Source organism: Gopherus evgoodei, chromosome 5 (genome assembly GCF_007399415.2).
Source record: "Gopherus evgoodei ecotype Sinaloan lineage chromosome 5, rGopEvg1_v1.p, whole genome shotgun sequence".
Classification (NCBI taxonomy): domain Eukaryota; kingdom Metazoa; phylum Chordata; order Testudines; family Testudinidae; genus Gopherus; species Gopherus evgoodei.
In genome coordinates this window covers 57,611,234-57,624,537 of record NC_044326.1, presented here as the reverse complement: position 1 = coordinate 57,624,537, position 13,304 = coordinate 57,611,234, and the positions used below count along the sequence as shown (strand labels likewise).

The 13,304-nt window shown below is 38.3% G+C and overlaps 1 protein-coding gene across 5 annotated transcripts in view; it reads right to left on the bottom strand.

The window, feature by feature from the left end:
• The window catches only part of MICU3 (mitochondrial calcium uptake family member 3), a 114,644-nt gene that overhangs the window by 64,469 nt on the left and 36,871 nt on the right, over nucleotides 1-13,304 (bottom strand). For all 5 annotated transcript variants that reach the window (XM_030565632.1, XM_030565636.1, XM_030565634.1 and 2 more), the window contains 2 exons: nucleotides 10,108-10,186; nucleotides 1,765-1,812 (listed from right to left, as the gene is read on the bottom strand). In XM_030565632.1, coding sequence (XP_030421492.1) covers nucleotides 1,765-1,812; nucleotides 10,108-10,186 — 127 coding nt within the window. The remainder of the gene's footprint in view (nucleotides 1-1,764; nucleotides 1,813-10,107; nucleotides 10,187-13,304) is intronic.

Below are 13,304 nucleotides of genomic sequence, written 5' to 3'. Positions count from 1 at the left end.
ATGTTTTTAGAAGGTCTCTTTCTATATGCCTATAATATATAACTAAACTATTGTTGTATGTAAAGTAAAAAAGATTTTTAAAATGTTTAAGAAACTTTATTTTAAATTAAATTAAAATGCAGAGCCCACAGGACCAGTGGCCAGGACCCGGGCAGTGTGAGTGCCACTGAAAATCAGCTCGCGTGCTGCCTTTGGCATGTGTGCCATAGGTTGCCTACCCCTGATCTATACTCTAGTACAATCAAACAATTACACCTTCTACATTCTTGGATATTGTTTTCCCAGGTGGAAGACAAAACAAATATTTAATTTTGATGATGTTTATTATTTACAAATAAATGTTTGGCTCAGTTTCAACAGATTTTCTAAAACTGTGTAAGCAGATATCATATATGGATTGAAAAATAATATTTACAGTTTATGTATCTCTCTCCATCTTCAAAAGTCCTTTATAAATATTAATAAATTTTAACAATTATGCAGCAATTTCAGAGGACTGAGATTATACACTACAAACTGATGTTCAAATAATCTGATAATCCTTAATCTCTCATTTTCAGTAAAGGGTGCCTTATGTAATACAACACTTTCAGTTGAAATGTTACGAGATTACACTGGGATAACACAGTGGCCAAGTTATATGGAAAAGATGCATGTGATTTTTCCCCATATAATTTATATAATTTTTAGAATAAATTCAGAATCTTACATAACATAGGTGCCGCAAGCCTGGAAGGCAGGAGAAGTGAAGCAGCGACAGCATGCTCAGGGTGGAGGAGGAGCAGGGGCAAGTTGGGGCGGGGGGGTGAGGAGCTGCCGCAGGGGGGGCGCCTCAGAGCGGATGGGGGGAGCTGCTGCAGAGGGGTCACCTCAGGGCAGAGCGGGGGAGCTGCCGCGGGGGGGGGGGGGACCTGAGGGAAGGGGCTCGGGGACAGGGGAGGGCACAAGGTGGAAGTTTCGTCTAGGGCGCGAAACATCCTTGCACTGGCCCTGTTTGGTCTTAACTATCTTGAGCAGTTTAGTATCATCTGCAATCTTTGCCACCTCACTGTTTACCCCCTTCTCCAGATCATTTACGAATAAGTTAAATAGGACTGATCCTAGGACTGACCCTTGGGGAAGACCACTAGTTACTCCTCTCCATTCTGAAAATTTACCATTTATTCCTACCCTTTTTCCCCTGTCTTTTAACCAGTTCTCAATCCATGAAAGGATCTTCCCTCTTATCCATTGACAACTTAATTTAGGTAAGAGCCTTTGGTGAAGGACCTTGTCAAAGGCTTTCTGTAAATCTAAGTACACTATGTCCATAGATCCCCCTTGTCCACATGTTTGTTGACCCCTTCAAAGAACTGTAATAGATTAGTAAGAAATTATTTCCATTTACAGAAACCACATTGACTTTTGCCCAACAATTTATGTTCTTCTGTGTGTCTGACAATTTTATTCTTTACTATTGTTTCAACTAATTTGCCCGCTACTGACATTAGACTTACTGGTCTGTAATTGCCAGGATCACCTCTAGAGCCCTTTTTAAATACTGGTGTTTCAATAGCTATCTTCCAGTCACTGGGTACAGAAGCTGATTTAAAGGACAGGTTACAAACCATAGTTAATAGTTCCACAATTTCACATTTGAGTTCTTTCAGAACTCTTGGGTGAATGCCATCTGGTCCCAGTGACTTGTTACGGTTAAGTTTATCAATTAATTCCAAAACCTCCTCTACTTACAAAATTGCAGTGAGTTTTTTTCAGAATACTTACTTGTTAAGATACAAAGGAGAAACAGATATTCTGTGTAGGAAATCAAACCTAGAGACAAAAAAAAGTGTCATGTCATATCAACTCTAATGAGCCTTCATTTGTCAAGCTTGAAAAATTAGACTTTTCTTTCTTTTTTTTTTATTAACACATATATACATTACAGCTGGGCAAAATTGTTCAGATGAAACTATTTTTCAGTCAGAAAGCAGATTTAGGTTGACTGAAACATTTTGCAAATTCATGTAGATTCCAGCAAAATGTTTCAGTAAAAAAAAAAAAAAAAAAAAAAAAAAAGAAAAATATCCCAAAAAGTCAAAATCAATCATTTCAGCATTAACAAAATGAAATCTTTTTCAAGTAAGATTTCACACAGAGATCTAGGTATTACTCACAAAAAAAGGGGGGGCACTGTCACCCCCCCTTATAACCTTTAGTGCAATGGTTAGAGTACTCATTTGGGAAGTGGAAGACCCAGGTTCAAATCTACACTCCAGACCAGGGACTTGAACCCATGTCTCCACTCCTTCTAGGTAAGTACCATAATAACCAGGCTATTGGGTATTCTAAAGTGGGGAGGGGTTCTCTTACTCTGTCCTGTAGAAGCTGTTCCACTTTTTATAAAATACTTGAACCGTCATTGAGGAGGGAATAGTGAAAATGAATGACGTTATAGCCTTGTACTCAGGACACTCACCTGGGAGGGAGAACACCTACATTCCAATTCCTGCTTCAATGAATATTAACTTATAGGAAATGGAACAGCTTCAAAAGCCCCACACTAGAATAGGAAGCCAACAGCCTCTGCTCCAGACCTAGGCTGTCCACATTCCAGGTGATTGCTCTAACCCAGTGGTTCTTAACCTGGGGTGCACACACCCCATGGGGGTGCGAGATGCCCTTTCTGGGGGTGCAAGACATGCCAAAAAAATTTAGAATGTAAATCATCAAAAACACAAATTAAGCACAAGCATGATTTTTGATAAGGGGTGCGAGAACATATTTTGAGAACCAAAGGGGTGCAGGCTGTAGTAAAGGTTAAGAACCACTGCCACTGGACTAATGGTTATAAATCACCTCCTCCTGTTTTCCAAACGTAGCCCTTCATTTTCTTTATCTTTTAGAACAAGTTAAAAATATCCAAAAGGTTTTGTTCAATGTGAGATTAATTTCCGATATTTTGGAACTGTCAGAAAACCAAAATCTCTCTCTCACCAGCGGAGAGCGGTTTGTAGTCTAGGTAAGTTGCTCTACAAATACACTGCAGCCTTACTACTAAGACACTAGGTAAAACATAGCTTAGTCTCATCTCTTGAAAGTAATGTGTATGACGGATTACACCAAGTTTTTCCAAAACCCCAACTATGACACATGGAAGTATCTTATGGTAGAATACAAAGGTTTCACATTACAATTAAAACTGTGTTCCCTCCTGATGTCAGCAGTTTAAATATGTTCAAGCTTGGGTCATAATTTTACTAAATCTTAGTACACATATCTTGTTAGGAATTTTGATTCTCACATTGCTTAACAATACACAGATTTTAGTATTTAGCTGCCTCTGTGTATACATACATACACTCTAATTATGCTTTGAATTTTACATTCAGCTCTTATTAGATGAGCTTATAAATTTTAATTAAATACTGATTTTTAAGGCTTTGTTAAAAAGTGTAATGTCTGAACTATTTACTGATTTAGATATATATGAAGCATCTATTCTAGGCCTCTCAATACTTTTGCAATGCGTTAAAAATCCAATCACAAAAAATTCTGAACTAGCATCTGGTTCTTATTGCAGAAAATAATTAATCAGGGTTGAACTCAACATCCATATTATACGCCCATTATCACAAATTGTGCTCCTTTTTCCCCAAAAGTCTAGGTAAATAGATAGTCTTGCAGCATGCCCAGGTCAGTGAATTAGGGGTATTCTGGACTCTTTTCAAAAAAGGCTGCTTAAGGAACAATTATTGCCTTAAGGGTCTACTGGAACGGCTTCAGCTCCATTAATCTTTAAGGACAGACCATCAAAACTGGTTCCTAGTCCCCAACATGATAGGAGGGGCACTATCTCAAAAACATAGGAGTTATGAGTTAGTCTATAATATTGGCCAAACTTCAAGGGCCAGATTTTTTCAAGTATTTAAGTGCTGCCTGAAGATGAAGCTGCCTATTGGGATTTTCAAAATGCCTAGACACCTAACTCTCATTTATTTCTATGCAAGTTAATCACCTGTGTGCTACTGAAAATGCCATTAGTCTCCTATCTGCATCTTTAGGTGCCTACATACCTTTAAATATCTAGCCCTAAAAGATTAACTTCCAATCACAAACCAAACACATGACTAGCTGTGAGAGTTGAACCAGGAACCACCTGGAATTTTTTCATGGTCATCATAGTGGCTGGGAAATCCAAAGTTCATTGCAACAATTTGTCATCCATACACATGTTAAAAACACTGACTGCTATTAGCCTTGGTACCATCAAGGTGGGTCAGCAGCTCACAAGGACAATTTGCAACACATCAGCTGGTACTCCTGAACATATTCCAACTCAAATGCATCCTGGGAATTGCACAAAATGAACATACTGTAATCAACCTAGCCTGGGTGCAGGAGAATTCCAGCTTTTCAGGCTGCATACAAAAATAATGCAGAGTAGATCTTCATTTGTCTTCTTTAGGCTAATACTGTACAGAATACCTAGCTTGACCCAACTGTACCCAAACTGGTAAAATGGTAACTCCTAGCCAGGGTTTGCTAGTACATGCAAGCCTCAGGGGACTCAGTATGAAGCTAAGACTGGAATTTTTGTCTTTAACTATAGGCAAAACCAGTGAAACGGAGATTATGCATTTTGACTTCACAAGGTATTTTCCTGACTTGTCTCCTCCCATACACGAATATAGGAACGGAGGAATCCAAACACTCACAATTAATTCTCTGCATATGACACTACCATATTCCCTGAACACACCAACATTTTTCAACACTTTTGGCCCCCTGCAGTAGTTAGTGAATGGTCATAGCTGCCACACCTCAATGCTAGAACAAGCATCTTCAATGAAGGCTACAAAGCCAATCTAAGAAGACTATTCATTCTTCCAAACACCTTTACCAATAACACCGTAAAACACCATAAAACTTCAACTCCATTACCTTCAGAACCACTCCCTAAATATTCTCCAATACAACAGATCACATAATAATCCTACACCCAGGCCATTTATCTTAAAAGGGCAATGCTTCTATGACAGATATGTCTCCTACCCTCAAAAAACAAGAAAAAAATACCCAGATCATTTTGGTCCTCACCACTGAGGCTGGAATGTGGGGATAATGTAAAAGGAAGGCAGTTGATTAAGCTATCATTTAAATCACACCAACCACCTATTCACACCCCCGAATGAACCCTTAAACACCTGTAAATTCACCAAATTTGAACCTCTTTCTTCTCCCACCCTAGCCGCACCCCTAATTTCAGAAAATAAAATAAACATATTTAATTCTTCTCCCATTTTCCTAGTCTAAATGGAAATTCCTGGAGTAAAACTCCTGATGCCGCTGGTTGTTGTTATGGTGCTGCTAAAGTAGAGAAGGCTTCTAAGCAGTTCTAATACTATCCATTTTCCTTATAAGTCAGTATCTCACTCCCTCCCTCGCCCCCCCCAAAAATTGTAGATTTGTAAACAAAATTTAACTACTTCTGCTAGCACCGAAAATTTAAAAGCAGTTACTCTAATAATAAATATAACCATGTATTCTGCCTTGTGCATCTAGATTTCGTACAGCACCTCAGAAACTAAGAATTACCGTTATGTGTCAAAGGCCAGTTCCAATTTTTCATTAGGTCTGTAACTACTTGGAAGGTCAGCTACCTAGAGATCAAATGCAGCTGAGATATAGATAAAGGGATGTAAAACATCCTTGAGTAATCAGTCAAATGTAAAAAATTATTTTACAGATTGTTTTTCAGTGTTTGGTACCACCTTCTTTGTTGTAAAACAAGGGAAGGAAGAGCAACTGTCAAGTAGTATGTCAGCAGACATGAAGGGAGCTATCTAGGAGGCCTTGAAAGCATTCCCTCCTTTTGTTTGTACTAGTTAGTGTATTGCAACCTATGGACAGATAGTTCTGGTTGACTGCCCTGAGTGTTATGGGAGAAAGATTCTGGAATGACTATTGCTCAGAAAGAAGGGCTAACTTGAAGACCACATAGGAGGTGCAGAGGTCACTTGAGGTGAAAATAATTAAAATAAAAAGCCCTGGGCGCTATCCTTAGCTGGTGTAAATTGGTGTAGCTGAATTGACTTCTATGAAGCTCTGCCAAAATACACCAGCTGAGGACCTGTCCATCTACATACTTGATATCAAAATGCATATATTGTAGCAATAAAGCCTAATGGAGAGGCAGTGTGACTAGGGGATTAAGACTGGATTGGGACTCTGGAGATCTCAATTCTATTCCTATCTCTGCCTTTGACATGTCATCTCCCTGCCTCTCAGATTCCCCATTTATAAAGTGGAGACAATGATACCACCTCTTTTGTAAAGTACTTTGAACCTACTAATTAAAAGCACTATTATTAGTCTACCACTCTGCTCCAATTTTACACCATAATTTTATCAATTTCAATTGACTCTCACTGGCAGAAAACTAGAGTAAAACATTAGTGAATCAGATGCAGAAATTTTAGAGACATTTGAATTACACAATTCACAAAACTTATCATTGGATATGCTTTTTAATGGAGAATATTGATATAATAGGTTCTAGGTTCTAAAATAGTTCAATAAAGAATTCAAATAACGTAGAGGCATAGTTGTTTTGTCTGTGTGGAATCTGGAGTTGAATCAATTGCTCCAAGAAATACCATTGTGGGTTGCAAACAGAAAAAAAAGTTACAGAAGCTTTCTAAGAAGAGTTATTTATATTGCATATGTGATTGCCTACTATATGGCAATGTTTACAATTATTCAGAGCATATCTGGATCTTTTAAAAGTAGAGTCACAACTATTATTATTATTAAACAAATATTAATAGAACACATAACGTAATTCTCAATTGATATGAAGATTATTTTATTATCAAATATTGATAAGAAACAAGCACCTTAAGCTTTCTCCCATGTTGTCCCATGCTTGGGAGGATCTGCCTGTAAGTATCAACAAAGCTACTTCATCATACTCCTTCAAATCTCTTCTTTAAAATCTCCTTTGCTTTGATGCCCCCCCCAAATTGACAATGCCTCGGCCACGAGTGTGCTGAGACCACTGACTATCATGCCAAATGCAACAGAGCCCTCGGAGGGTCAGGTGGTCTACTGGGTAGCACACTCAGTATCGCTTCTCAGCAGGAAAGCCTTTCAGTCCAGTTCCTCACCCAAGGATGGATTTAGCTTCCCCTCAGATTTGTAATGTTCTTGCCCTTTTCTTATCAGACGTGGAGTAAGAGTGGCATGTGGCTTATGCCCCCTCCTGCAGCAGGGGAAGTAGGCAGGGGAGCCTGTATTTGTTTCCCCCCCATTATTAATTAAAGTGTCATTTAGCATCCAGTTTAGTCAGACTTTTAATTAAATAATTCCTTTATATTTTACTTCATACTTTTTCTAAACCGAAGGTACATTTGATGTAGACTATCCAGTTTTGCACCTTGTATCATATATGAGGAACATGCAAATAATTTAATATTGCTTTCATGTGAACTGCACAGGAACTTCTCAGCCTAACAAAGTAGTTGCATAGTAAGGTATCTTTTAATAAAGGATAGGTCACCAAAAACAAAAATAAAAAAAAGTGTTGCTGGAATTCTGCAACAGCCCTGCATGAAGGAGATATACTTAAGCACTGAGGAGTAACACAGTTAAAATATATAAATAAATATATGGTTTTAACAAATGTTATGTGAAGGGTAAGAAAGGCAATTCCTATTGTTAAATATTTAAAATGTGAGCCCTAATTTTAATACTAGTTCTTACAGAAGTTTTATTTATGTATTAATATTTTTCAATGGAATAAGGTGTATGTAATAAATAAATAATAGTTATACCTCATGTAGTGTTTTTCATCAGTAGAGGTCAAAGCATCTTCCAAGATTGGATGTTTTTTACAGATGGAAAAACTGAAGCACGGTTACTTTGCCAAATGTCTCAACTGAAAATAGAACCCAGATCTCCTGAGTCCTAGCACATTGTCCTCAGCACATAAGTTAACATCGCTGAACCACTGTTTATAAACATTCTAAAAACGAAATTTTTGTGTTTCATTTAGATGATCTAAAACTCATTTTTATGGAGCCAAATTCTTCATAGCAGAAAGCATACTATGGTCATTTCTCTTGCAAGCATAACATATTTATAAGGTGCACAAGAGTTATGCACAGGACAGGTTCCACTGCAACTTTATACATGCTAAGTGTACTTGCTATATACTCTCTAGTTTTGAAATATTCTAAAGTTCATACGAATGGACTTAGATATAGTAAGTTCTCATTTAACGTGTCCCGGTTATCACTGTTTCATTGTTATGTTGCTGATCTATTAGAGAAAATACTCATTTAAAGCTGTGCAATGATTGCTTATAATGTTGTTTGGCCGTGGGGGCTTGGTACCAGGGTGGGCCAGCAAGCGCCCTATCAGCTCCCCTCCACCCTCCGCAGCACTTTCCACCCGCCGGCGCCCCGTGGGTCAGCAACTCCCCTCTCCCTCTCCGCACCTCTCACCTGCAGCCATCAGCTGTTTCGAGTAATTCAGTAGGCTTGCGGGGAAGGGGCGAGGACACGGCGGGGTGGGGCCTTGGGGGAAAGGGTGGATTGGGGGCGGGCCTGGGGCAAAGCTTGAGCACCCTGTGGCCCTTTGGAAAGAACAGCAAGAGGAGCAGCCGGACAATCCACCCTCTTTCACCCTCTCCACCACCGCAACCAAGCTTCACAATCATTACTGGCGAGTACAGTATTAAAACATTTACTGTATATGTTTTTTGTCTGGCAAAAAAATTCCCCTGGAACCTAACTCCCCCATTTACATTAATTCTTATGGGGAAAATTAGATTCGCTTAACATCATTTTGCTTAAAGTCGCATTTTTGAAGAACATAACTACAATGTTGAGTAAGGAGTTACTGTATAAGAAATCCTGAAGCTTTAAAAAAAGAAAAAGCCTTATTTCAGGGCTTCTCTTTGATTTAATGCTGACAATAGTGAGCAGCAAATGGTTTTCGTGACCATGAAGTTGAGGCATCCTGCAACAGTTTTAGTACCGTTCCAAAGATGAGCTTATTTTCGGGGTTTCTTTATAGCTTTATTGTAAATGTTTAGTTCAGTTTGAAAGCTAACAAAAACTGAACAGCAGTCATCCCAGTGTTGGTATCTGGCAACAGCACAGAAAAATACCTCCAGCCTCAATACTCAGAAAGGACTTAACTCTTCTTTCACGGTCTCATTCTAACAAGAATCACCAGCTCAGGCAGACTAGTATTTCAAGATCACTTTATTCAACCTGCTGTAACAGATAATATTTTTGTTTGTACCATCTTGTAATAGTTGTCGGACTTAACTAGCTTAAGACCAGATTTAATTAAAAAACTCCATGAGTCTTCTGCTACTGTGAAAACAAACGCAAGACTAAACAGATTAATTTGGATGGCTTTTATGAGTTTCCATAGTACAGAAACCAGCAGGTTTTTTAGTGAATATGAGTTTTTTAAAAAATATCTCAGAGACCTGGAGTGAGATTATATCTTTTCCCAATAATTAATGTGAAGTTTGATGGTCAGAAGCTATGAAGATTTTCAAGAAGTCAAAACCTTGAACTGCAGAATTTTAGAAATTGCTAATGCATAAATCTGATTTTCTTGATTAAAGAGTCAATGTAATATATGGGATTTTAAAAGTTACCAATTAGTGTTGTGGGGAACATGAATAACTGTGAAGTTTTTCAAGGAAATCAATACACTTTACTATTTTTGCATCTACCAAAACTGAAAGTCATTCTGTATCCTTTAAAATATTTTATCTATGTCTCTTTTGTGGGTAATTCTCATTAGAAGGACAAAATTAAACTTGAAACATTTAAATATCAACACAACACACTTCAAAAAACTGTTCCAGATTCAGCTAGTACTACATATAGCGATCCTACGGCAGTTACAATCATGATCAAACAATGCAGATGTTGAAGAAAATTTTGCCAGTCTCTAAAATACAAAAGACAACTATTTTCCCTCTTTCTGGATAAAAAAATTAAGGGTTCAGCTTAAAAGTGCATATTTTAGCAACAATATTTCTACTATACAGAATCTAAAATAGATGCAGTAAAGTCATTAAGTAAAATAAATCTTCCTCACCTTTCTCTCTAAGATTACGGAAAAGTTTTGATGATCCTTTCCAAACTGGGGGTGTCTCTATAAGTATTTGATTCAATTCCTGAAAGAAAAAAAAATTGAAAAACATAAAAGCAGTTGGTAAAGTCAGATTAAACAGTGAAATCTAAGAAACCAAGACTAGAGACAAGGAATTTTACATAAACTTCCTATTTAACTTAATTCCCAATGTACGGCAGTTGTAGGTGGAAAAATTTAAGCTTAGAAAAGCACACTGGCCCTGATCCAGCAAACACTTAAACACATTGTAAGGTTTGCTCATGTCAGTAGTCCTGACACCAGGATCATGAGCAAATCTGTATTCATAGTTAACAGTTTGTAGGACTGGGGTCTTATATGTAACTCTGTACACCTTATGCATGACGGAACTTTTCAATTTGTTGCTACAACTCATTCACTAATGTATTTTTATTGGGGGACTGATCCATAGCCATTGAAGTCAATGGAAAGACTCCACTGACTTCAGTGGGCTTTGGCTCAGGCCCCAGATTTGGTTGCATTGCTTTTATGATGTCTAACTTCACTTACACCAAAACAAATTTCACACTAGAAACCTGATCATGGGCTCCTCAGGCTTACGAGTCATTCAGCACCTTGCAGGGATACCAGGATACATTCTGCTCTCAGTTACACCAATGAAAAGTGCAAATCAAATGACACTAATTCCAATAAAGTCAATAGACATACAACAATTTAACACTAGTATCAATAAGAGCAGAATTTTGTCAGATGAGCACCCTTAACTTCTGCTGAGTTTCACATGAGTTGAGAATGCTCAGTACTCTCAAGAGGCATTCCCACACTTTGCAGGAATGGTTCACATGAGTTTTACACATCCAGTCAAGGAGAAGAAACATATTATGGAACCTTCATATCCATAACATTTTGATTTTCAAATCATCACTACAAGCTTCTGGTAAATAATCTACAGAACAATAATTATTTGCAGAAATAATTTCAGATAAAGAAATCTACTAAAATCATGATTTGTTCAAAGACAATGCACAAACAGAAAGTGCTACAATTTGTTAAATGGTTTTCTAAAAATTATTTACTTAGCTCTACTCCTGGTAATCTGGTTAATTACTATATTAAAATAAATTGCAGATTTCTGATTTTGGATTATTAATAATTAACAAAAATTAAAATTTAAGTGAGAACAGATTTTACTGTAGTCTGACTACAGTAAACAAAAAAGTGTAGAATTTATATTATTTATTGAAGGCAATCCATTTGGAGAGATACATATGATAAGGTACCCGAACTAAAGATCCTGTCTGGGAACATTGTACAAAAACAAAAGAGCTTGCTACTTTTAGATCTAGTGCCATTTCTTCCTAATAAAGTACTCAGTCATGCAACTGGGTCTACATGGATGCAGAAGTCTGCACAGTCCACTCTGAGTATCAGAGCATGAACCTCATTCAGATTAACCAGAAGCATAACAGAAGCCAAACAAACAAAAGGCAAATTGTTATATTTTGAGCTATTTAAAGTGTTGTTGTGCCGGTGTTAGTCGCAGGATATTGAAGAGACAAGGTGGGTGAGGTAATGTCTTTTATTGGGCCAACTTCTGTTGGTGAAAGCGACAAGCTTTCTTTGGGTCAATAAAAGATATTACCATCCACCCTGTCTCTTGAGATTTATACAGTTAGTTACAATTGTCAGCTTATATTTGAGGGATGTGATACATAGCTGGATTGAAAAAAATGATGTAGAGTTTAAGCCCAGAAGGGACTAGAAGATCATCTTGTCTGACATCCTGTATATCACAGGCCACCAACACACTAAACACAACACCCAAAAGTAGACCGAAGTATTACAGCTTAGGAGACTAAGCTATTATGTGACACAGGCAGAGAACAGCAGGGACTGAGGTGCACCAATTCTTAAGGCCCCTGCAATGGTAGGGAAATGATTAATTGTGATATACCCAGCAAGTGACTCTCACCTCAGACTGCAGAGCATGGTGAAAAAAACCCTAGGCCACTGCCAATTTGACCTGGGAAAAAATTCCTTCCCAACATCACATAGGGCAATCAGTTGGATCCTGAGCATGTGAGCAAGAACCAGTAAGCTAAGCATCTGACAGAGAAAATGCCGAGTTAAAACTCAAAGCACCACCACATCCGCTCTCATCTTCAGCTGTGGCCATCTCGATGCTTCAGCGGAAACAAGCAAAACAATTATATTGGGGGAGATCCCTTCCTGATCCCTGCAGGAGACTGGCAGAAGCCCTGAAGCATGAGATTTTAGGAATAAAAGAAAAACCAGAAGGTACCCCCCAAGGATGCCAAGCCCAGATCCTACAATCACAAGGAACCTCATCACACAATCTGACTCGTATACTTATCCAGCTCTCTCTTAAAACTAAGAAAGTTGTTTACTCCCACAGCTCCTACTGGGGAGGCTGTTCCAGAATCTCACTCATCTGATGGCTTGAAACCTTCTAATTTCCAGCCTGAATTTGTTCAGAGACAGTTTATACCCATTTGTCCTTTAGTTTAAACAGCTTTTCTCCCTGCCTGGTACCTATTCTCCTTATGTATTTCTAATGCGGTTTTAGGATGCATCAGGCGAGGTATTTCCAGCACAAATAAGGAGGTGTTAAGTACCATTATATAAGGCACTGGTGAGACCTCATCTGGAATACTGTGTGCAGTTCTGGTCTCCCACGTTTAAGAAGCATGAATTCAAACTGGAACAGGTTCAGAGACGGGCTACTAGGATGATCCGAGGAATGGAAAACCTGCCTTACGAAAGGAGACTCAAAGAGCTTGGCTTGTTTAGCCTAGCCAAAAGAAGGCTGAGGGGGGATATGCTTGCTCTTTACAAATATATCAGAGGGATTAATATTAGGAGGGAGAGGAATTATTTAAGATTTGTACCAATATAGACACAAGAACAACGGGGTATAAACTGGACACTAGGAAGTTTAGACTTGAAATTAGACTAAGGTTTCTAACCATTAGAGGAGTGAAGTTCTGGAACAGCCTTCCAAGGGGAGTAGTGGGGGCAAAAGACATATCTGGCTTTAAGACTAAGCTTGATAAGTTTATGGAAGGGATGGTATGATGGGATAGCTTAATTTTGGCAACTGATCTTCGATTATCAGCGGATAAGTATGCCCAGTGGTCTGTGATGGGATGGGATCTGAGTTA